The sequence below is a fragment of the Nicotiana sylvestris genome, chromosome 12, assembly GCF_000393655.2.
Source record: "Nicotiana sylvestris chromosome 12, ASM39365v2, whole genome shotgun sequence".
In the NCBI taxonomy this organism is placed as follows: domain Eukaryota; kingdom Viridiplantae; phylum Streptophyta; class Magnoliopsida; order Solanales; family Solanaceae; genus Nicotiana; species Nicotiana sylvestris.
The window spans coordinates 131,799,702-131,824,862 of NC_091068.1; the positions used below are offsets into that span (position 1 = coordinate 131,799,702).

Here is a 25,161-nt window from a genome sequence, read left to right on the forward strand (position 1 = left end):
ACTGAAAAAGGAAGCATGATACTTTGTAAAATTAAAGTTATAAGGTTTTTAAGGACTTGCTCTCGCTGAAACTGAAAAAGGAAGCATGATAACTTGTGAAATTAAAGTTATAATATTATTAAATTGAAATAAATTTTAAGTTGAATTATTGACTTATGATTGATAATTTTTACGAGAGCTTCTTTATTTATTTAGTTATTATGCACATTTAACATATATAATTATCTTTAGGAAGTTATACTTTTATTTTATTGTTTAAACATAAATTTTAAATAAATTAATACTCATGAGATAGAATACACGGGCATCGCGTATACCTTGAGACTAGTATTAAAAAAAAGGGCAATAAAGAAAACAAAACCCAAAACTTTGGTGGTAAAAATGCAAAAAAAAGGAAAAAAAAAGAAGAGAAGGCATGCGCCAATAGTTTTCCCACGAGCTTAGGGTAAAATGGTATTTCACAGAATATTATAACCGGTTTAATTGAACCGCCGAGTTAGCATGTACTATACGGAATACCCGGTCCTTATATAATGATGTCACTAAGGAATAAACCTCAACATCTCATCCCTTTAGCTTCTTCTTCGCAGATTTTAGGGCAAACAGAGGTAGCGGTCGGCCAAATAGATCGAAATCCAGGTTTCTGTTATTTTCTCTCTCACTTTTTTCAATCACAAAGTTGCTTCCATGATTTTACTTGTTTTCTTATATTATTCTATTTTTTTATCCTCTTTTTGGTCTTCTTTTGTTAATAAACGGAGGTTTTAGCATAGTGAACTATTGATTTGGTTTGAATTCAGCGATCAGTAATGTTGGGTTTTTTATGATTATTTTGCGGAATTCTTTTTACATATGAATTTGAATTCTTACCTTAGTTTATGAATGGGCATAATTTCTTTGTAATCAAGGTGTTGATGGCACATACATATGGCATGACGGTTTTTTGATATCATTCTTTCAAGAGATTTAGAGAACCCTTTATTTATTTATTACTACTACTAGTACTATCTTTTATATATTTAACTTATTATTACTTTTACTTTTATTGGGTACGAGTTAAGCTTAAATAGAGCAACATTGTATTGAGTCATAGTTGCTGTTGTTGTTTGAAATAGACTAATCGACCACAACTAGTTTGGGATTGAGGCATAGTTGTTGTTGTTTGATATAGAGTGTTCGACCACAACTAGTCTGGGATTGAGACATAGTTGATTGTTGATTCAATTGTCGAATATTGTTCATCGTGATAGTTGTCCGACGATTTGCATGACAATTGAGATTATATTGTACAGCAGAAAGTTTGTGTTCTTGATTTTCTTTTCCGGTTTGCAAAATTTGAAAGTGCAAGAAAATAGCTGCTATATGTTTGCTACATGGAGCAATTTGAAATTTATTATTATTTATCCTGTTATAAACTTCTTATTTTTATGTAATTTTGCAAAATTTATGGTGCCGCCAGTTTTTTCATCCAGGGAAAGATTCTAAAGAAACCATTTATGTTTCGAAACAATAAGTGCTATTTGTTACTATGAGCAAAATAGCCGATAAGGTTCCTGCTTTTCCTTTGGGTCATTGATAAGAGTTTGTTGTAGCAATTTCTTGACATGTGATTCAAGTATTTAAATGTCACAATGTTGTTCTTGCTATTTGGAAGAACTTGTCTGATATTTTTTCTCATCTAACTACTCATATTCAGGTGTAGTTTTGTAGATCCTCACAATGGCTACTTTTGCCAAACCTGAGAATGCTTTGAAGCGAGCTGAAGGTTAGTTGTTTCTGTCATTATCTGGTTTGGTAGTTCCATTTAACAGATGTAATATTGATATATATACTCTGCTAGTCAATTTTGTTACTAAAAATTGTCTCCGTCAGTTGAAGATATGACATTGCATGTAACTACTCAAACGGAGTGCAATATATGACATATTATCTCAAACGGCTGGGACGGACTGTATTTGCGAATGGGTATTGGTACAGGCTATATAGGGAGGGACTGAGGGTGTCGCATAGATGGGTATTTGTATAGGCTATACAGGGAGGGACCGAGGGTGTCACTTAGATCATTTTCCCCTAATACTTTCTTTTTTGTGTGTGTGTTTGAGGGGAGGGGCATGGAGCATTTAGTAGTTTTGAGGCATCTTAAAAGTTTTGAAATTTGAAAGATTTGCAAGCAGAAATTTTTGAAACCAATAGCAAATCTAACGTATGTCTTTAAGTTGCTATGTTGGTCCTTATCAAAAAAAGTTGCTACATTGGTTTTATTGGTCAATCAAAAGCACTCATTTATTCTCTTTGGAGTTTGACATTGCTGAGCTTAATATCCTGCTGCAGAGCTGATTAATGTTGGGCAAAAGCAAGAAGCGCTACAAGCACTTCATGATCTGATTACATCTAGGAGGTATAGAGCTTGGCAAAAGACACTTGAGAGAATAATGTTCAAGTATGTAGAGTTATGTGTTGACATGAGAAGGGGGAGGTTTGCTAAGGATGGCCTGATTCAATACCGTATTGTCTGTCAACAAGTGAACATTAATTCATTGGAGGAGGTGATAAAGCATTTCATGCATTTAGCCACTGAGCGGGCTGAACTGGCTCGCAACCAAGCACAGGCCCTAGAAGAAGCTCTGGATGTGGAAGACTTGGAAGCTGATAAAAGACCTGAAGATCTTATGCTGAGTTATGTTAGTGGGGAGAAAGGAAAAGATAGATCTGATCGTGAACTGGTCACACCCTGGTTTAAGTTCTTGTGGGAGACATATAGAACTGTCCTAGAGATCTTGCGCAACAACTCAAAGTTGGAGGCTCTTTATGCTGTAAGTACCCCTTTCCCTATCTTTGTTTGTTTGTTTTTCTCCTCTTCTTCTAGGATTGGGGGGTCAACCTCTGCCTGGACTCTCACACACTTTGTAATTGATGATCATGTATTTATGTCATCAAATGAGGGGTTTGAGTATCCTGACTTTTCAGTATCTTGTTTAGATAGGAAATTACGGAGCAAGTTGTTTCAATGTTATTGAAAACCATCGCTAGTGAGGTACTTAATAAAAGTATGTGCTTCGAACAATAATGCGCAAAGCGATCCAAATGCAAAGTGATCAGTTCTTTGGATCTCAACTCTAGAGTTGGATCAATATTGCACTATTGTGTATTGAATATTGAGATTAGCTGTTTTAATTGCAATTTGATTATTAATAGTACTAAATTCATGTATGTTATCATTTATTTTCTCTAAACTATGCACTTCTTCGGTTCTTGATTATTCACTAACAACCCCATGGACCTTGTAGCTTTTGTGCACTTTTTCCTTTTAAAACACTAGGTTGTTTATCCCTTTTCTTTTTCTTGTTTACTTTTGAGTCAGTAGTCGGCCTTATGATTTCACTTGCTTGTCAGAAAAACAATCCTTATTCATATACTGCTTATTGGATTAACTTATTAAGTTTTGTCTTGATTTAATGGGCTGCTATCTAACGAAGTACTTTGTTTAATCAGATAGCTGTTTTCCCTGGTATAATCTGTGTTTTATTTTTGTTGAAAATCATAGGATAGGATCATCTTGTTGCAACTTAGATTTTACACTTGATTCCTGTTTGTCCTGCGTGCCATTTGAGCTTTTTGCCACAGTGGTTGAGTGTTGACAAAAGCTTCTATATTCGTTCCAAATGGAATTATTTTGTTGGTGCAACAATTTAAATTGAATTAAGTTCTCTTTTATATGCTCAGATGACGGCGCACCGTGCCTTTCAGTTCTGTAAGCAGTACAAACGTACAACAGAGTTTCGTCGCCTTTGTGAAATCATCCGGAATCACTTGGCAAATCTTAACAAGTATAGAGACCAGAGGGACCGTCCGGATCTGTCTGCTCCAGAAAGCCTACAGTTGTATCTGGACACAAGAATTGAGCAACTGAAAGTTGCAACGGAACTTGGACTTTGGCAGGTGTCTATTAGTTTCTCTGATATCATTATCCGTATGCTTATTAGAGGCGTATAAATTTTTACACACTTGCAATGTCCTTTTGAGCTTGTTTTAAGGTGCATGGATTTGTTTGTCACCTCTTTATTTGGCCTTTTACACAGGAAGCCTTTCGTTCGATTGAAGATGTATATGGATTAATGTGCATGGTAAAAAAAACCCCTAAACCCTCGTTGATGGTTGTGTACTATGGCAAGCTAACAGAAATTTTCTGGATGTCGTCAAATCATCTTTATCATGCTTATGCATGGCTCAAACTCTTCTCTCTTCAAAAGAGTTTCAATAAGAACTTAAGCCAGAAGGATTTGCAGTTAATAGCATCATCTGTTGTTCTAGCTGCTCTGTCTGTGTCTCCTTACGATAAGCTATATGGTGCATCCCATCTGGAGCTTGAAAATGAGAAGGAGAGGAGCTTGAGGGTGGCCAATCTCATTGGTTTTGATGTTGAACCCAAGACAGAGAATAGAGAAGCGGTAAATTGTTTATTTTTGATAGAAATACAGAAGTGGTAAATTGATTATTTTTTATAGAAATAGAGAAGCGGTAAATTGATTTGGTTTCTTTTATAACATTTGTCTTAATTATCAATTTCTCACCTTCTGTTCCTTTCCGTTTTATCCTTTTCAGCTTTCCCGGTCATCAATTCTCTCAGAATTGGTAAGCTAATCTCCAACTGAATTCTACAGATATTTGCATATTGGTGTCTTTTTGAATTTTAATAAAAAAAGGTAATGCTCAATTTTTTTTGGGGGATGTGGGGCACTAAATATCTTGGTGTATTTATAGAGATGAACCTCGTGCCTTACTATTTGGTTAATCTTCCATCTTTTAGTTCTTTAATTGTCTTGCAGTTCTGGTTTATTTTTCTTAATTTCTTTTCGTTTATATAGGTGTCCAAAGGTGTGATGACCTGTGTCACCCAAGAAGTGAAAGATCTTTATCATCTGCTAGAACATGAGTTTCTTCCTTTGGATCTGGCACTGAAAGTACAACCCTTATTGAACAAAATCTCGAAGCTTGGGGGTAAGGTATCTTCAGCCTCTTCGGTTCCTGAAGTGCAACTGTCCCAGTATGTTCCAGCCTTGGAAAAGCTTGCAACTCTGAGGTTGCTCCAGCAGGTTATCACATTTATCTTTGGAGTCATTTATTATTCGCATTGTGTCTTACATTTAACTAACTCTGGGTGTGCTTTTTATGAGCACAGGTATCTCAGGTGTACCAGACAATCCAGATTGGTAACCTGTCTAAGATGATCCCATTCTTTGACTTTGCTGCTATTGAGAAGATCGCTGTTGATGCTGTTAGACATAATTTTGTAGCCGTTAAAGTTGATCACATGAAGCATGCTGTCTTCTTGGGTAAACAGGTACAATTATGTCTGCTGGACTGGAATTAAACCTCTTTCCTACCCTTTCTTTTCCTGGGCGTTGGGAGGTGACTGGATGTTCCTCTTTTCTGTGCTCCTATGTTGTTTGTGAGATATCCTGTCCGCTTTATCAATTATCTTTGCTGAGCTACACGATTTATTCTCCCTTATTATAAAAACCATTGGATTAGTTCACTGATTGACATCTACTAAGCTTTTTCCTTGTTTTTTATCTACCTTTTCTGGTATTTTTACATCCTCCAAGTTTTGCTACTGACAAATCTTGCATTCCCAGAGGAGAAAGTGATGATATAGCTGGGGACCAAATTGTTGGGCTTCATCTTTAAGATTTGTGCAGTAAATTAGTGGGCCTCTGCAAGCGTTCTGTCAAACACTCAAGTTAGCATAACAAATGCATATCTTGCTTGTAGATGGAATGTGGGGCTGAATGGTGTGGGATAGTTCTGAGGAGTTGTTCGACTGCTGATGTAGAGTTTTAGCAGTTTAGCTGCTCTGTGTTGGTTCTGGATTTTGGGGCATGGGAATGGTGTCAAGTGAGAAGTTTCCTCTCGTTCTTTCTTAAATTTAGCCTTAGAACTCTGCGGTTTAATAGATTGAACAAGTGATGCAGAACATTTCTAAGTGTTTTCCTAAATACTTATGGACAAGAACTGCTGTAATCTTAATGAAGTCGTTTATACTATTCTTGGTGAATTTCCTTGACATACTGGCATGTGCTTAGCAGCTTAGTTTGGAAGGTTAGGGGCTGGAGGCCAGACAGGTCCTTTTCCTTTACTTCAGTTTCAACTGTTTATATGTTTCAGTTTTGGGATTGATTTGTTTTATATTCTCATTTGCCTTGCGTGGAGATAGAAATTGCAGAATGATTTGTCACTCATCCATTTATATTTTTGTTTCCAGAGTATTGAGGCTGAAGGACTTCGGGATCACTTGTCACTTTTTGCTGAATCCCTTAGCAAGGCAAGGTTAATGATCTACCCCCCTGCGAAGAAAGCTGCCAAGCTTGGGGATGCCCTCTCTAATTTAGCGGAGATAGTGGAGAAAGAGCACAAGAGACTCCTGGCACGGAAGTCCATAATTGAGAAACGCAAAGAAGAGCAGGAGCGTTTACTCTTAGAGATGGTATTCCCTTCTTGAGGGTGTTGGAGTTGTTTGTTATCATTTTTTTTTTTTAATAAACTTCTGTTGACATTTTCTTGAAAAGGAACGAGTTGAAGAAACAAAGAGGCGAGAAATGCAAAAGATAACTGAAGAGGCGGAACAAAAAAGGATGGCTGCTGAGTTAGAGCAAAGAAGGACCCAAAGAATTCTCAAGGAAATAGAGGAACGAGAACTCGAAGAGGCCCAAGCTTTGCTGCAAGAAGCTGAAAAGCGCAGCAAGAGGAAGAAGAAACCAGTCTTAGATGGAGTGCGTATAAACTTTGGACCTTTTTTTGGTTGTTTTGCAGACCTCTAAATGGAAAATCTTACCATTGGTAATCTATGTGCAGGAAAAGATGACTAAACAGGTTATCATGGAGTTGGCCTTGAATGAGCAACTCAGGGAGAGGCAAGAGATGGAAAAAAAATTACTGAAGTTTGCGAAAACTATGGATTATATGGAGAGAGCGAGAAGAGAAGAAGCAGCGCCTCTTATTGACTCTGCATTTCAACGGCGTTTAGCTGAAGAGGCGGCTCTTCATGAACGTGAACAGCAGGTATGCATAAAAGCAGAACTGCATAGCATGTGTTTTGCCCAACCACCATAACAACATATTCTTTCACATTTTCGATTGAAAAACTTAACAGGAACAAAATTTTGGATTTTCTTTTTGTATCTTCTTTTTGGTCAACTTTTCATGACTAACAGATCTGGGTTTCTCTAATAATCTTGCAGCTAGAGATTGAGTTGAGCAGACAACGACATGCTGGGGACCTTGAAGAGAAGAGGAGGCTAGGCCGCATGTTGGAAAACAAGGTCTGTTTATCTCAATGTTATGAGTTGATTGCATTATGTGATAGTATCTTCGGACAAATCCTTTGAGCTTATGGTTGTAAAGGGGCAACGCCTTTTGACAGTTCATGTAACTTGCTAGGTCTAACCAGAACTGGTACAGGACCAATTACATAACTTCTGAACTTTGGACAGGATAACTTAAGCTTTAGGTATACCTAATAGAAAAGGAAATGAATTTTTCCTTCTAATAAAATTTCCTGTGTAATGGCCTCCTTAAATTACCACGGGAAACTAGGTGTTATGGTGATCATAGTGAAGTTTGTTCTTTTTCCGAGGAAGCTCAAAATCCTATACAAGGTTGCTTCAAGCCGGCACGAAAATCTAGCAGAAAAGCTACGTGGACCTGAACCAAATACATATATGATTTGAACCAGTAACCGAGTTCCTCTACAATGAGTTGTGATAATAAATTTTAGTACAGGGACATTGCTACAATTTACTTTTGCCAAAGGTAGCCTAGAGGTAGAAAGTAAGTCCTAACAGTTTGCTTTCAACTGACTGAATTTTGTTAAGCCACATTCTTTGGAACAAAATTGCTCATGGTTTCTGTCAAAAAGGTTTTATGACATAGTTTACACTTAATTCATGCTGCCCTTACACATCAGCTGATATAGGCCTGATTATGTAGAGAATATTCCAAGAAAGAGCTGTTAGTAGCAGGGAAGCTGAATTCAATAGGTTGAAACAGGAGAGACAGGAACGAATAAACCAGATAATTCAGACAAGGAAACAGGATAGGGAGACTAGGAGGAAGTTGATATTCTTTTTGCGATCCCAGGAAGAGCAACAAAAGAGGTTGCAGGAAGCGGAGGAAGCCCGGAAACGTGAAGGTATCCTTCTGGTTAAAGATGCGTTTTATGCATTGAATTTAGCTTTTATTGAAGTGTGTTTCGCCAAAGTTTATGCTTCTGCTCATCCCTTGGTTGCTGCTCTTTTTAGCAGTAGCATTTTGTTGTCATTGCTTATTTATGCGTTTAGCTGACCTTTTTTGGGGTTCTGCATACTGGTTCTAATGTGCTCTTATCTTTGCAAGTCCTTTTGTGCTTGTAATTGTCTCGTTTATAATTTTCTACTGTCTGGTCGCTCTCAAATTCTTTCTATCCTCTCCCCCCATCACCCCCTTTTCTAATTTTTTTTTTTGGGGGGGGGGGGAGGGGGGGGTTGTGTTTTTCAGTTGTTATTCATAATCAATTTAGAGTCCTCTGACAGTATTATGGGAATTTTGCAGAAGCCGAGCAGCGGAAGAGAGAGGAAGCTGAACGGAAGGCCAAGTTAGATGAGATTGCAGAAAAGCAGAGGCAACGTGAGCGTGAACTTGATGAGAAAAAAAGGCTGGAGAGAGAGGAGATCTTGCGGAAATCCACGCCTGTGTTACCGAAGCCCGCCGAGCCTCCAACCGTAGGTCGTACCGCGGAAGCTGGAGGAACTGCTCCCGCAGCAGCAGCTGCTGCACCTGCTCCTGCGAAGTTTGTGCCCAGGTTCAGAAGAGAGAAAATTGATGGGGCAGGCCAGGCCCCACCTGAAACTGACAGGTGGGGCAGTGGCAGCAGGCCTGACGATCGGCCATCTGATAGATGGCGTGACGAACGAAAGCCGCCCTCAGTTGGTGGTGGCTCAAGGACCAGCTGGTCAGGCTCTAGGCGCTGAATTGCGGGGATTTACGTTGCAGCCTTGGTCAAGACGTTGCATTGTCAGGATATTTATTGTTTCGGTCTTTTGTTGTTGAAAATTTTTCCTGTGGCATTTTCTTTCTTGTGTATCTGGGATTTTCTCGTATAGTGAAGCTCAATAGTAGTTTTCTTGAGTAGGATATTTTCTGGACGTTGTAGAGCTCTAAGGGTTTGAACTAAGAAAACCTTTTGGTCGTCGTATTTGATGATGAATAAGAATTTACTCTTTTTGATGATGAATAATAATTTACTCTTTCCTTCGCATAAGCACGATAAATTATTGTTTGATTTTTATTTCAGCTAATCATGTCAACTTAAATACCTGGAAATTGTTTGGGTAATATAAGATTTGGACGTTACTATTTGAAGGCAAAAAAAGAAAAATGTCAGTATCATTTACCCGTTTAAACTGGTCGTTTACATAGATACGCTTGGGAAATGTTGAGGTTGTTTAACTTATACTAGTATTTTACCATTTTTTCAGGTTACTAATTCATGCTTTTTATTAAAATTTATTTGTTTTTATTTTATAAGTAATTTATTTGTCTAAATAATTTGTACACGGTCATTGCATAAAACTTTAAACTCATGAATCTTATACAATATCTTTCTCATGCATCTCTTGTGTTTGTTAAATTCTAGAGTTGACTGCCAAAAAACTTAGAAAAAGTCACCATAAATAATCACAGAATAATGGCACGTCTACATTGGTCACCAAAAAATAAATGTTCTTTTCCGTTGCATTTCTCCTTTGGTATCAAACAAAATTCCTAAAAATTAGTTTTTGTACTTACAGCAAGAATAATGCCTTCTCCACATTCCGCGGCAAATATCTTTCATTCCATAACGACCTCTCATCAGTTCTTCTAATTCTTTTGGGATCTTATAATGGCCTCTCATTACTTTGAAACGACGTTTGATACTCCCAAGCTAGACATTAATTTCTTACATATTTTTAACCGACGACTTGTTTGTGCGTCGACTATTTTTATTAAGTATCAGTTACCTTCTACCAACATCGGTTATCATGTGATTCTGTCCACTAAAGCTTAAACAAATGGACAGAACTTTCGTCTCCCGCGGAATTTGAAACTGAACCTAATAATTCTCCACCCACTGTATTGACCACGATTTTGAGGGGTCGTTTGGTATGGGGATAAGGGATAATAATCCCGGGATTAGATGCCAGATTATTTTATACCCCCTTTGGGTGAATTTTTGAATCCGGAATTAGCAATCCTAGGATTAATTAATCGCACAATTGGGTATTATTCTATCTGAGATTGAGGGTTGGATAATAATCCTGAGATTAATTAATCCGGGGATAAACATTAAAATGATAAAGATGCTATTTTCCAAGAGTATTCTCCCAAAGCCTTCTAAATAAGCCAACGTTAAAATTGGAAATAAAGGTTTATCCCAACTTATCTCATATATATCAAACACATGTTTATATTATACAATGTATATCCTATTTTTAGTCCAAGAACCAAACGTCTTCCAATAAAAATATATTGACTAAATAATCCCATTATTATTTAATCACCATCATTATAATTCCGAGATAACTTGTTCTCCTGCCAAACGACCCCAGAGTGCCAAAAAAACTGACCTTACTTGGCTTATTTATTGTAGGTTAACTGCTGCCCTCTTGTATTGTTGTATGTACATATATATATATATATATATATATATATATGTACATGTGTTAGCGTATCAACATATTCATCATTATGGAGTCCACACTTCAAGAAAATCCTCATTTCCAAGCCCCAGAAATGTCAACCGATCGACAATCCACACCCAACACTCCAGCCAATTTTATGGGAAAGTTGAAGGAGAATTTGGTTTTCAGATCAAAATGGGCTGAACTAAATGGTGCAATGGGTGATTTAGGCACGTATATACCTATAGTCTTGGCTTTAACATTAGCCAGTGACTTAAATCTTGGTACAACATTAATATTTACTGGTGTTTACAATTTTGTGACTGGTGCTATTTATGGCGTACCAATGCCAGTCCAGCCTATGAAATCTATTGCAGCTGTTGCAATTAGTAATCCTGATTTCGGCATACCAGAAGTAATGGCTGCTGGAATTTGCACTGCTGGGATTTTATTCCTTTTAGGTGTTACTGGATTAATGCAACTTGTTTATAGGTTAATTCCTATTTCTGTTGTTAGAGGAATTCAACTAGCACAAGGACTGTCATTTGCTATGACTGCTGTTAAGTACATACAAAATGTTCAAGACTTTGCCAAGTCGAAAAAGACAAGTCCGAAGAGGGATTGGCTCGGGTTGGATGGGTTGTTGTTGGCTTTAATTTGTGCTATTTTTATTATAATTGTGAATGGGGCAGGTGAAGATCAAAATGAGAACCAAGAAATTTATGAAACAGGTAATGACAGGAGGAGGAAAAGGTTAAATAAAATAATTTTTTCTCTTCCTTCAGCTTTTCTTATCTTTTTATTAGGTGTTGTTTTGGCTATTATAAGAGGGCCTAAAGCTGTGAAAGGGTTTAAGTTTGGACCATCACCTATTGAAATTGTGAAAATATCCAAAAATTCTTGGAAACAAGGGTTTATCAAGGGTACAATTCCTCAACTCCCTTTATCTATATTAAACTCTGTTATAGCTGTGTGTAAACTGTCAACAGATCTCTTTCCAGAAAGAGAAATGACTGCGACCTCGGTGTCGGTGACGGTCGGGTTGATGAACTTAATTGGGTGTTGGTTTGGTGCAATGCCTTGTTGTCATGGTGCAGGAGGTCTAGCAGGGCAATACAAATTTGGTGGTAGGAGTGGAGGGTGTGTGGCACTTCTTGGTGTGGCTAAATTGGTTTTGGGGTTGGTTTTAGGGAGTTCAATGGTCAAGGTTTTGACCCAATTTCCTGTTGGGGTATTAGGTGTTCTTTTGTTGTTTGCTGGAATTGAATTAGCTATGTGTTCAAGAGACATGAATTCTAAGGAAGAGTCTTTTGTTATGCTTCTTTGCACAGCAGTTTCATTGGTTGGGTCAAGTGCTGCATTGGGATTTTTGTGTGGGATTGTGGTTCATTTGTTTCTTAAGATGAGGAATATGGGTGATGGTAATTCTTGTGATGGAGTTTGGTTTAGTAGAAACCCATAGCAAGGCAGCCTGGTGCACAAAGCAATCAGCATTCACGCGGGATTTAGGGAAGGACCGCATGCAAAAACTGTGTTGTAGGCAGCGTACCATAATACAAGCCGTAGAAACCCATATCAACTTTGCAAGTTTGTGTATTGCATTTTCTTGTAACTAAATAAGTTTGTGTATACTTGGATTGAAAGTGGAGACCATCGTCTCACAATATTATTTTTACCAGCACAATTAATAGGGTGTGTTTTCAATTGTATTCAATTTGGTGTTGTATTATTTTTTTTGGTTTTGGAAAAAATGAAGTCTATTCAGTTTGGTTTGGTTTCACTCTTCCGATTCATTCTTTTGTCGATTTGATTTTTCGGTTATTCGATTGTACCATAAAATAATATTACTGTAATCTAATATAGTTGAATAGTTATATTTGACTGGCAAAAGAAGAATCACTATTATACTTATATATATATATATATTGTAGGAATCCTATTTATTTATTTTTTCTCACTTTTTTTACTTTTCCCCTTCATTTTAACCATTTATCTTAATTTAAAAATTCATATCCATAACTCACATCTCTTCATTCATTGTAACTTTTTAAGTTTCTAACCTCCAATTGTTTAATTTGTTATAAATTGTATCTTGGGTTGTGACTTTTCGACTCCGTAACCTCCATTTAGTTAGTGTGTTATAAATTGCATCTTTCCTTCTTTTTTTACTCACTCTGCGTCACAGTTTACTTTTATTATTGTTGAAGAAGAGCCAAGTTCTCCTCTTCTGTTACCATTTTATGGGTATTTTTTACTCTTCTTTTCGATTTTTTATTCCCTGTTGCTTGAGTTTTTTTCTTTTTTCTTTTTACTAAGTTGCTTTGTGCATATGAAAAACATTGTACTAAATAGGAATTTACAGAGAGTGACGGAATCAAATGGTACGTGTGTGAAAAAACGAAATTGGTCCTGCAAGGTCATTTAGCTAGCAATAACTTTATTGCCTCAGCGTCACCCCATTAATGTGGATGACTTTATTTTTCCAGCTTTTGTGCTAATTTGGTTTGTAATATTTTGAACTTTTCATTTTTTTTTTAACATTTTACTTATGGGTTGTAATGTCTTGAATTTTCATCTTTTTTGCTTTTGTTCCGTAGATGCACTCAAAGGTTGGCCTGAGGCTAATAAATACTGTTCTTATTACCCCTTCCTCGGTATTTCTTCCCTTTTTTTTCAATTAAATTTTAAATTTTTATTCTTATTAGCATGTTAGCATTATTTTTCAGATATCTATATTGTCAAATGTCATTGCCTAATTGGTAAATAAATATTTAAAATTAAGTGTAAAATCTAATGTTAATACCTTTATTTTATATATATAAAAAGCTTTTTTCTTTTTTCATTGGGAAACAAACATTTAAAATTATAAAGTTAGAATCTAATTTTAATGCTTTTATTATTGCATATATAAAAAGCTTTTTCTTTTTAATTGGGAAACAATATGTAAAACTAAGTGTAGTATCTAATGTTAATGCTGTTATTTTACATATATAAAAATCTTTTTCTTTTGTTTTTCTTCTTTTCTTTCCAGTAAATATACATATTTATACTTATATGTTGCCTCCATTTTACTTTTTTCCTCTAAATTTGTTATATTTAAGTATTTTTTGATTAATGAATTGCCTACAAAAATATGGGAGTAATAGTAAATGCATAAAAAAGAAGAAGCAATAATGTGTCTATATATTTTTCCGAAGTCATATGAATGATTAAAAAGTTTAAAACTTTCTTAACCATGACTTTTTTGATTTAGAAGAACGATTCTTCCGTCTAAAGCCACAATTATCTTACCATTTTGGTTTTAACGGTGGTCGCGTATTTGGTAAAAAGGAGTAAAAATATTTCTATCTTTCAGTAAAAATAAATGAATGAATAAAGCAATAATATGCGAGAGAATAAAATAATGTTAGAAATGGTTATCTTTTATATGAAGAATTAACCCAAATTGTCGTCCACCTAATCTCTTAACTAATAATAGCCCATAGATGTGTAATATATATATAATACATATATAATATGTGTATAATTATATATATAATTTATGTATATCAACTAGAAAAAGTAAACAGTAAATCTGATTGGCAATTTGAGTAACAATCCCCCTTTTTATTGCAATTTTAGAAAACTTAAAAGATGTGCTAATGAAATAGTATCATGATAATATAAAGAAAAAAAGAAGAGATAAATGTTGATAATATAACGGATAAAATAAGCATTTAAAAAAACCCAATTGAGATATGAGAGGGGAAATAATTATTATATTCAACATTAGATGGAGAGTTTGATTTTTGAAGCAGAATTCGGAGGGTGTATATGATTTCCACTTATTTTCTTTTTCCTTACTCATAAATGCTATTACTTGTATTAATATGACATTATTTGTGAACAACACTTAACTAAGAACACAATTAGTCTTTAGTTATGAATAAAATTTACTTCTAATTATATTCACTATATGATGAGCCTTTCCAATTGAAAGGATTGTTCATCGTGGGACAATGATTTTTTCGCATATATGTTTAATTTCTTTGCTTAAATATTTGATTTCTAACTTCTACAATATTTTTGTGAGCTTACTTACATTGAGTGTAGTTGATATTATTGTATGATGTATATTATATACTTTTTTCTTTATTATAATATTATAACTTTAATTACTAAATTTATTAAACGAAAATGTTGATCGCGCGAAGCGTGAACCTATTAACTAGTTGAGAATGAAAGTGACTTTAGGTTTACTAACTAATTCCCCTTCATTTCCTAATCTCTCCGTTTTTTCATGTTCCTATTTGGATTGGACACTTGGCATGGCTAAAAATCGGTGGATTAGATTTAATTGACCAAAATAAAGCCCTAACCATGATTAAAGTATTTAATTCCTCCTTTTATCCATTCCCAAATATTTTTTGCAATCTCAGAATTTTTGCTACACATTATCTATGGTTCCTTCTCTCTTTCTTGTAGTAGTTTTATTTCCGTGAGTTAATTTCATTTCTACTTCTACAAAATCTTCATACATTCTCATTAAAAAATAAGAAATATTAAAAGTAAATTCCAACCTTTAACAGTAAAAAATAAAGAACGGTACAAAATAATATTTGTCAAATAAAAAATTAAAAGGAACTGAATGGTATTAGCCACCAACAGAGATGACACAAGGAACCGAGTCAAATCCTCAAAAAAGAATTCTTACAAAAATTGCCGTTAATTCATACATCACACTTTCTCATGTCAATTGACCATCAAATGTACTCCAAATAGAAAACAAAAGGCAGTAGATAGTTTTATGATCATAGTTAGTCATTCATTTAAGCGATCCCTTTTAGCAGGGATAAAAGAAGGAATTAAATACTTTAATTATGATTAGGGTTTAATTTAGTCAATTAAATCTCATTTTTTAATGTTTAACCATGACAAATGTCTCCATCCAAGTAGGAACCTGGAGAAATAGAGAGACCAGAAAATGGAGGGGAATTGATTCAGTTAATTATATAATAGTCTCGTTTGTTCCGATATTTTTTTGCTTTTATAATGAATGAATGTTATACACATATAACAACATTTGATATTTAAATATTTTTTGGCTATTATAGATAAAAATTATCCAAAAATCAATTATTGTTTCTTTTTAATATTACGTATAAAAGATAAGAAGACTATTCAAATTTAAAATCTCAAAAGATATGCATATTTTACCAGTTAAATATTGAAAAAAGTTAATACATTATTGATAAATTCATAACTAAACCTAAACATATTTAAACTCTATAAGACAAACATTTAAAGTTACCTAGAAAAATGAATTCTTTCAAGATTGATGGAAGAGCTTTGTAATTATAGTTTGTTTCTTAAATTCCATTCTCTTACTAATATAACGCTTCAATTGGCGATGGTTCATGTCAAAATTTTTAGCAAAAAAGTATCCAATAGCTTTCCCTTGAAGACAACTAAGAGCTTAACAATTAAATTTTCTATCTAAGTATTTTTTGAAATTTGTCCAATGGAAAAGATATTATGTACAAATCTTCAAATATTATATATGATGCAAGATAGGAACTTTGTTTAACGGAAAAGAGTGTGTGCATATTTTAGAATTATTAGTAGTAATCTTAAAGATTCTATATGGCTGTTATAGAGGAATAATTTTATAAAGAGCGTTTTGCCATAAATATGATTGTTGGTGTTATTATAAGTAAAAAGCTATTATAGAGAGGTAAAATATAACTTAAAAATCGATTCTCAGGAAAACTTGGCTTTAATAGTGAATAACTATTATATAGGTATGCTGTTATTGAGAGGTATAACTGTATTCAAATATGTGTTTTGAGGGAGAGAATACTGCTTCTGTCACGACCCAAAATCCACTATAGGCCGTGATGACGCCCAACATCGATGTTAGGCAATCCAATAGTGAACTTCCAACTTAATTATTCAATTATTATTTTTAAAATTATGAATCTTATTTAGATAGAGAGGTCGGTGCATTAAAATAAATCGTAGTTACGTACATTTTAATTAAAATAATAAGTAAAACGTATCAATGTAAAGCAATCCATAAACAATTTCTAGAACACCCCCAAAATCCGGTGTCACAAGTGCATGGGCATCTACTAGAAGGTACAATAACAATACAACATCTGTCTGAAATACAGGTTAGACTGAAAAATGTAAATAATTCTGATGGAGACTTTGTATGTTGTGGATCGTAACATGGGATGCAACTCACCATAAAGTCCCAGCAATAGCCGCGTCGCTGCGCCTAAAAGACCACCAGAAATATACATGCACAATACATGTAGAAGTATAGCATGAGTACGTAAATCAACGCGTACCCAGTAAGTATCTAGCCTAACCCTGGAGAAGTAGTGACGAGGGACCGACATCGACACTTACCAGTGGTTCACTAAATCAAGTACAGTAAAAAGCAAACAAGTATGAGGCGTGGTAAATAAATAGTGTAAACAAATATAGGTACGTGGTACGATCCTCCTTTGAACAGTAAACAAAAGCTCTTGGTACGATCCTACTTTGAATAGTAAACAAAAGCTCTCAATTATCGGTTTCCTCCTCAACCGGTGTATATATAAAATGGTCCCCACCAGATAGATTGTCACAACTCAAATTAGGAAAACTCACGGATATGCTGGCTTCTTATTAAATATTACGCATGATTCTACCAAGACGAACGATCCGATCCCATAAGAATGTTTCATGAAGTTGCTGAGGCGAACAACCTGATCCCATAAGAGTATTTTATAGAAATGCCGAGGCGAACGGCCCAATCCCATAAGAATATAATACTGCCAAGGTGAATGGCCCGATCCCATAAGAATATGATATTGCCGAGGCGAATGGCCTGATCCCATAAGAATATGATACTGCCGAGGCGAACGGTCCGATACTATAAGAATATGATACTGCTGACGCGAACGGCCCGATCCCATAAGAATGTGGTACATAATCTTTTCGAGGAGAACGACCCGATCCCATTAGAATAAGAAGCTTTAATGGGTCCTTGACCCCACTCACGAATATATGTCTGAGTTATGAGATTTAAGGAAACTTTTCAATGAAAATGCACAACGCGAGAGAAATTCGTAAGGGAAGCACAATTATACCGCAACTAATCAAGTAGCTCGCCAATTATCTACAATAGCGAGTCCATCACTCTACGCAAGCCTAGTCTCAGGTCGTAATACGAAATAAAGGAATTAAACAGGCAAGGATAATTTAAATAGTACAATTAAAGCATGGCGTGGCCTATGTCTACCCGGACATAACCAAAAATTCTAGCATATGCACGGACACTCGTCACCTCATACGTGCACAACTCCCACAACACGTAGCATATAACAAGAATAACACCTACAGGGTAATTTCTCCCTGACAAGGTTAGACAGGAGACTTACTATCGCGCCAGGTTTTCTCGCGAAATCAGGTTTCGACGTTGACAACTCTTTTAAAGGAAAGGTTAAATAAAAGAGAGTCACCACCTAATGGATTAAGGTGCGTTAGGGCACCTATTGCAAACAACTCAGATTATACTAGTTTGCATCACCAAAGATCGGGTAAGGGCTCAAATTACCTCGAGGGGTAAGGTGTTAGGCACCTCTCGAGGTCCACAATGGTGGGTCGCGACCGAACTTAACTTATGTGAATTAGTCTAATAAAGAAAGAGAAGGAATCATTTAATAAGGATGGGGAGTCCTAAGTTTTTTAGCCTATAGGATCACCCCATGCAGCATAAATAATACTCCGTAACTCCCCCAAGATGGAGGTTTTATTCATATTATTCAGCGGGCACCGACTATCATCTCCTGCTACCCGATTACTATCTTTGAATTTTTACCTAAAGCGCTCTAATCAATTCTAATTCGTGTCCTATACGTGCACTACCCGTCCCTTACTTATGGTCCTGGAGGCGTTGAGACGTCTATTTTGGGATGGTTCTAGACTCAACTTAGGTTGCTCAAAATTGTAAAACTAAGCGACATACAAAACATATGGGACTTTTCATGCAAAAGCAGATAAATGCTCAATTTAGCCTCCACACATAAGGCAACAAATACACGCAAAACATATTGGTGTATAGACAGTTTAATTAGTTAAGGATATTGGGTCCTATAGACATGATTTCTATGTGATTCTGGATTTTAAACATGCTAACAGTAATTTCTAGGTGATTCTGTAATTGCCCATTGATTTCAATTTAAAGCGTTTGAACCTATAGGCAGGTTATCTATGTGGCTTACTCGACAATTGACAACAGAAGTGCTTCAGAATTATTAGTTACTCCTATAGGCATGCTTTCTAGTAGTATGCAGAATCTAGCTTTAGTATTTGACACAAATGGCAGTTATCCCTATAAGCGTACGTTCTACTTTTAGTGATTAAGTCTGTTTATTAATTCCTAAAGACATGCATATTAACTAAGCGATTGTGACGATTGATTAAGGCCTATAAACATGATTTCCAAAGAAATAGATCTGAGTATGCTGTAATTTAAACTAATTATTGCATTTCCTATAGGCATGGTTTCTAATTATGCGAAACAAAATAGACAGTTTACTCGTACAATTTATTTGAACTAGAATAAAATCTCTATAGGCAGGTTTTCTAACATGCGATGGCATACATAAGAATTCAGACAAAGTTTAGCACACAATTTCATAAAATAAAACCTATGGGAATGTTATCTAACATAATAATAGCAGAAAACCTATAGGTATATTATCTACCCACAGAAGATTAGATAAACCCATGTCCCAATTTTATTATCACCCCCAATTGTTATTACAGAAAAAATTATTATAGACCATAATTAATTGAATAAATTACAGGGTATGTAAACTATAGGAAGCCTTCAGCAGGCCTAAAACATCATCTGGATAAGCCAGGCCCTTCAATCCACAACTTCTCCAAAAGCCGGTGTTCATAGAACCACAAAGTGATTGATTCACTTCTGTTTTAAAGCACAAGCTTACCAAGACCAGTCCTCTAGCATGTCAGAGTTCCCAAGGGCTTCATGAACCTCGGGAAATGCTCACACTAGAGTGAAAAATCAGAACCAATTCAAGGGAAGATTAGAGACCAAATCCTGGTGTGTCAGTATTCACGAGGGTCTCGTAGGAACCCTGAGCAGTGCTCACACCAAGAAGGCCAAGGACAATACTCAGATTAGTAAGGATTAGGGTTCAGAAGAGTGCAGGACATGATTGGGAATCATACTTAGGGATATAGTCACACATAAAAACTGAGGCAAACACTTTGAAACTAATACTTTTTGAAACTAACAAGTTTGAAACTTTAACAAGGGATCAAAACATACTTCACAAAGACAGTAAAGAATTCAGAATAAGAAAATAGCATGTTGGTGATTAGTAAGAACTAATAACATAGTAAACACATAATAATATTCTAACAAAATAGATTAAGGGGTACATGATAGACTGGTTTTAGGGAATGATATTAAACACACTAAGGACAACATTGAGTGCACATAATCAAATAGGTTTCATCACTAAGTTAAGACAAGCCTAACACACATAGAGCAATGAATCTAATACAGTAGTATATTGAGCAATTAAATGATAGAGAGGTGTAAGTGACTTACTAATTCAGATGTAACATGAAAAGGTTAAGTAATGAGGCAATGAGCATCAATAGCAGTGAGTGGCAGTGCAGATTTCTGTCCGTGGCTTTCAGCCGGCCAGAATCAAAATAGAATCTAGTAGTATAGAGTATAAAGTTTAGTAGTGAAAGTATTTAGAGTTCTTAATCTTGTTCTAAGGGGAAAGAGGGAAGGGGTTTAAATAGCCTTCGGCTAGGTTACACAACATGGAAATATTCAATCAACTTATTTAAGGAAAAACTCAACACATTATTAAGGCAAGTCAGAAATAACAGTGCATAGACGCGTATAACAGTGATCAAACAAGTCTAGGAATCAAATATTCTCAGGTAATAATTAAGGCAAGAACAATAGATATAATCAGTAAGAAAGAATGAAATAAGAATCGGAACCTTAATTTTTAGGGTAAGTAAAATCAGTTAGAATAATCAAAGAAAAATAACATGCATATAGACAACTATAGGAAAATATTGAAGAAAACACGTTAACAAATTAAGAATCATAATAGATTTGAGCCCTAATTTTAGGGCAAATAAACTGGTCAACAAATTCACAAAAATCGCAATAGAATGCATATAGACGGATATAAGGGAACATTAAAGGAGATACTCAACAAAATAGAACCAGGACAGATCTTAAAAGATATGAGCCCTAATTTTAGGGCAAGTAAAATCAACACAAAAATCATAGGTAAATGGAATATTTAAGAAGATATTCGACCATAAATAGAACTAGAACATATCTTAAAGATCTGAGCCCTAATTTTAGGGCAAATAAATTAGGCAAAAACTTTTAATAAAAAATAGTAGAGAAGATAGACATGCGGAAACATAAAAGAGATTTTTAATAAATAAAAAGTAAGAAAACTTTAAGCTGATCTTAAAAGATCTAAACCCTATTTTTAGGGTAAACACAGAATCAAAAGAATCTCAAAGATTCGTACCCAAAAAGGTGAAGAATGAACATAGATGAGAAAGGGAGGAGAGTTCGAACCAGATTTAGTCCAAAAATGGGCAAATCGCCTTGCCATATTAGGCAAGCTATTAGGTTATACCATAACCGAGTATCCAGTAGTGAGATAGGGCCAATAAGGTAAGAAAATCATTGATTAATTCCATATCTGGTTGGAATCGAAGGGAGATTAGGGGAAGATTAAGGTGACGACGCTTAGAGTTTCAGAGGGGAGGAGAGGATGGAGTTTGAGGGCCGCCGTTTGGTAAGAGTGATTAGGGTTTGGGGGAGTTAAATTAAAAGGGGGATATTGAATGGGGGCCGTTGATTTTGAGAGATCAACCACCGGGATTAAAGGGGGGTTTGGGTCGATAAAATGGGTATTGGGTTAGGAGGACTGGGCTAAGTAATTGGACTGAGGTAATTGGATTGGTTTGGGTAGCTTAGGTCCGAAAATTCAATTAAAAATTGAGGTAAGATTTTAAATACCCAATTTATTAAATAAATAATTTATAAAAAATAATAAATAAAGAACAAAAATATCATTTGTGCATAAAGATTGTTAATAACAATTATTCAACACTTTAAAAATATAAAAGTTATTTTTTACATAAATAAAGTAATTATAAGTATATATGGGCTATTATTGCAAAATGTGCAATTTTAGCCTTTAAAATGCAAATGTATTTATGATAATATGTTAAAAATATTTAAAACCTAATCTGGGTGTAAATAATGAAATTAGATGATAAAATCATCATAAAAATAATTTGTGATGCAATTAATGAGCATTTATATAATAAAATGTAGGAATAAATTGATTTAAAAATCTTTTAAAATTATAGAAAATTATTAAAAAAATGCTTGTATGTGTTTATAAATCAAGTGATGATGCATATGCACTATTTTGAAAGTATATATGTAAATTTAAAAGTATGAGGGAAAAATTGGGTATCAATAGTTTCCCCCCTTTACTCGGGAAGGAAGAAAGAGTTGTCGGGTAAAGAAATGATGACCGATTTTGACCGAATGAGGTATCTTTAAAAAAAATATAGGCCGAACCCTGGTCTCTGAGTTGCCTACATATCCCTGGTTTTACAGAAATCAGGTCATGTGTAGTTCTGGATCCAACGGTGAATGAAACTGATGTAATTGTTATAGGAACGGTCATGTGTTTTGGCAAGATCCAAAGTTATAAACACAGAAGCTAAAATTGTAAACATCTTGCTACAAATTCCTGAACCTGGTGTCACGAGTGCACAAGCTTCTAGAATAGTACATACAAGGGTTTGAAATAACAGTAAGCTGTTTGAAAAGAAGATGCACAACTAAATAAATATAGGAATGGGACTCCAGGAGCTGCGAGCGCTGAGCAGCTATACCTCTAGTCTCTGCAGGCTATCAAATCCGAGCTCTCTAGTAGCCGCTGCTAGGACCGACTCCAAAATCTGCACAGAAGTGCAGAGTGTAACATCAATACAATCGACCCCATGTACTGGTAAGTGCCGAGCCTAACCTCGACAAGGTAGTGACGAGGCTAAGGCGGGTCACCTACACTACAATCTGTACTCAGTAGCTATAATAATGACAGAAAAATAGAAATACTGAACAGAATTAAATAGGCAACTGAGAATAATAACCACAGACTCAAGAATAAACCAGTGTCGTCCAGGATTTACCAATCTTTAACAGTTTGAATAAAAATACCCGAAACCCAAGAACTGAAAGCATATTGGTTGTTGCGGCGCGCAACCCGATCCCACATGACAACACAAAATCCTCCCTTATTTCACCGTAATAACATTAATAATAAAGATAATATATATAAATATGTTGCGGCACACAACCCAATCCTATCATATATCAATATCAGTATCGCCGTTTACCGTTATTTTGCCATATCAATCCACCCTTATTACACCTATTGCGGCGTGCAACCCAATCCCACCGTATAGAACATATTCACCCTTATTCCACCATATCAATCCACTCTAATTACACCTCCTGCGGTATGTAGCCCGATCCCACCATATCAGTACCAAATACTCAAAGCACAATCAAATCAATAGTTCAACCACAAAGCCTTTATGATCAATAAATAACAAACGGAACCAAAAGGAGACTTGTACAATAAAAAAATCTACACGAGTAATACTACACAACGAGACCAATCCTATAACGACCCAACCGGTCGTTTTGAGATATAACGCACCGTTCAACAGTTTGAGGCCTTGAGCAGCTTCGCTTCAGGTATTATGGCTTGTACACATGGTCGGAACTGAATTCTGGGAAGTTTAGAGTTGATTTGGAAAGCGAATTCTTATTTCAGAAGCTTTAAGTTGGAAGAATTGACTAAGATTGAATTTTTGAGTAAACAACCTCGAATTCAGGATTCGAAGGTTCCAACAGGTTCGTATAATGATTTCGGGCTTGGGCATATATCCGGATCGGGTTTTGGAAGACCCGAGAGCGTTTCGACACCTATTGTGAAAGTTAGCATTTTTGGAAGAATTTTATAAGTCTGGGTTGAAGTTCATTTCAGTGTTATCGATGTCTATTTGGGATTACGAGTCTGGAAATAGCTTCGTATGGTGATTCTGGTGTTGGGAGCGCGATCGGAAGTGAATTCGGAGATCCGTGGGTCATTTTGGAGTCATTTGGCTAAAGATAGAAATTTGAAGGTTTTTGAGAAGTTTGACCGGAAGTGGACTTTTTGATATCGGGGTCAGAATCCAATTCCGGAAGTTGGATTAGGTCCGTAATGTCAAATATGACTTGTGCGCAAAATATAAGGTCAATCAAACGTGATTTGATATGTTTCGACATCAAATGTAGAAGATTAAAATTCTAAAGTTCATTAAGCTTGAATTGGAGGGTGATTCATGATTTCGATGCTGTTTGATGTGATTTGAGGCCTCGAACAGGTCCGTGTTATGTTATAGGACTAGTTGGTGTGATTAAACGGGGTCCCGGGGGCCTCGGGTGTATTTCGGGGTGGTTTCGGAGCATTTCGGGCTGTTTTGGAACTACTGTTTGCTGGTGTCTGGTTTCCTTCTTCGCGAACGCGATGGGACTGCCGCGTTCGCAAAGAGGAGTAGATGGGGTTACTGAGTTTAGCCTTCACGAATGCGACCAAGGCTAAGTGAACGTAAAGAAGGTACGGGAGAGCTGGGCCCAAGGCCATTTGGCCTACGCGAACGCGTAGAGGATAATACGAACGCAACGGGTCTGGGCAGTTGGCTTTCGCGAACGCGATTAGCGGGTCACGAATGCGGAGAAGGATTTTCTGGGCGTGAAATTTCTGAGTTTCGCGAACGCGAGAGGTGTTTCGCGTTCGCGATGAAGGGTCGCCTGGGCAGTGTTCTTTTAGAAACGGAGTTTTGGCTCATTTTCACTTTATTTCTTCCATGGGAGCCGATTTTGGAGCAACTTTGGAGTGCCATTTTCATCACCAAGCATGAGGTAAGTGATTTCTACTAGTTTTGAGTAAATACAAGGTTTATATATGGATTTAGACAAGGAAATTTATAGAAATTTGGGGTTTTGAGGAAGACCTAGAAATTTGATATTCTTGAATTTTGACCACGATTTTGGGTATGGGATTGTGAGTAAATTATATATTTGAGTTCGGTAGGCTATGGGTAAACTTAATCTTCAAAAAATTTCAAAATCCGGGCACGTGGACCCGAGGGTGTATTTGTCCATTTTTCAATCGGGGTTAGGAATTATTATAAACTGGATCATTGGGGGTAATTGAGCATATATTAATGGATTTGCATAATTATTGGCTAGTTTTGAAGTATTGTTCATCGATTCGTGTCTTCGGAAGGGCGTGGAATGCCGGTTATGGATCTTCGTAGCGAGGTGAGTCTCCTTTCTAACCTT

General features: G+C 35.8%; 2 protein-coding genes across 2 annotated transcripts; both read left to right on the top strand.

Annotated features, from left to right (window-relative positions):
- Positions 1-555: 555 nt before the first annotated feature.
- On the top strand, positions 556-9,295 carry LOC104248646 (eukaryotic translation initiation factor 3 subunit A-like). The gene is made up of 14 exons (XM_070164838.1): positions 556-639; positions 1,697-1,765; positions 2,332-2,813; positions 3,724-3,939; positions 4,080-4,448; positions 4,603-4,632; positions 4,866-5,093; positions 5,180-5,341; positions 6,263-6,484; positions 6,567-6,770; positions 6,853-7,059; positions 7,239-7,319; positions 7,987-8,188; positions 8,587-9,295. The coding sequence occupies exons 2-14, from the start codon at positions 1,720-1,722 to the stop codon at positions 9,003-9,005; spliced, it is 2,868 nt and encodes a 955-aa protein (XP_070020939.1). The 5' UTR covers positions 556-639; positions 1,697-1,719; the 3' UTR covers positions 9,006-9,295.
- A 1,422-nt stretch (positions 9,296-10,717) lies between these two features.
- LOC104248647 (molybdate transporter 1) lies at positions 10,718-12,474 on the top strand. The gene has a single exon (XM_009804952.2). The coding sequence runs from the start codon at positions 10,762-10,764 to the stop codon at positions 12,154-12,156; it is 1,395 nt and encodes a 464-aa protein (XP_009803254.1). The 5' UTR covers positions 10,718-10,761; the 3' UTR covers positions 12,157-12,474.
- The last annotated feature ends 12,687 nt before the right edge of the window (positions 12,475-25,161 follow it).

Bases quoted from the DNA above. Each gene is read 5' to 3' on its own strand.
- LOC104248646 (XM_070164838.1), top strand. From the start codon at position 1,720: ATGGCTACTTTTGCCAAACCTGAGAATGCTTTGAAGCGAGCTGAAG. The intron at 2,814-3,723 runs GTAAGTACCCCT...TTATATGCTCAG, and splicing joins AGTTGGAGGCTCTTTATGCT to ATGACGGCGCACCGTGCCTT. The intron at 5,342-6,262 runs GTACAATTATGT...TTTTGTTTCCAG, and splicing joins CTGTCTTCTTGGGTAAACAG to AGTATTGAGGCTGAAGGACT.
- LOC104248647 (XM_009804952.2), top strand. From the start codon at position 10,762: ATGGAGTCCACACTTCAAGAAAATCCTCATTTCCAAGCCCCAGAAATG.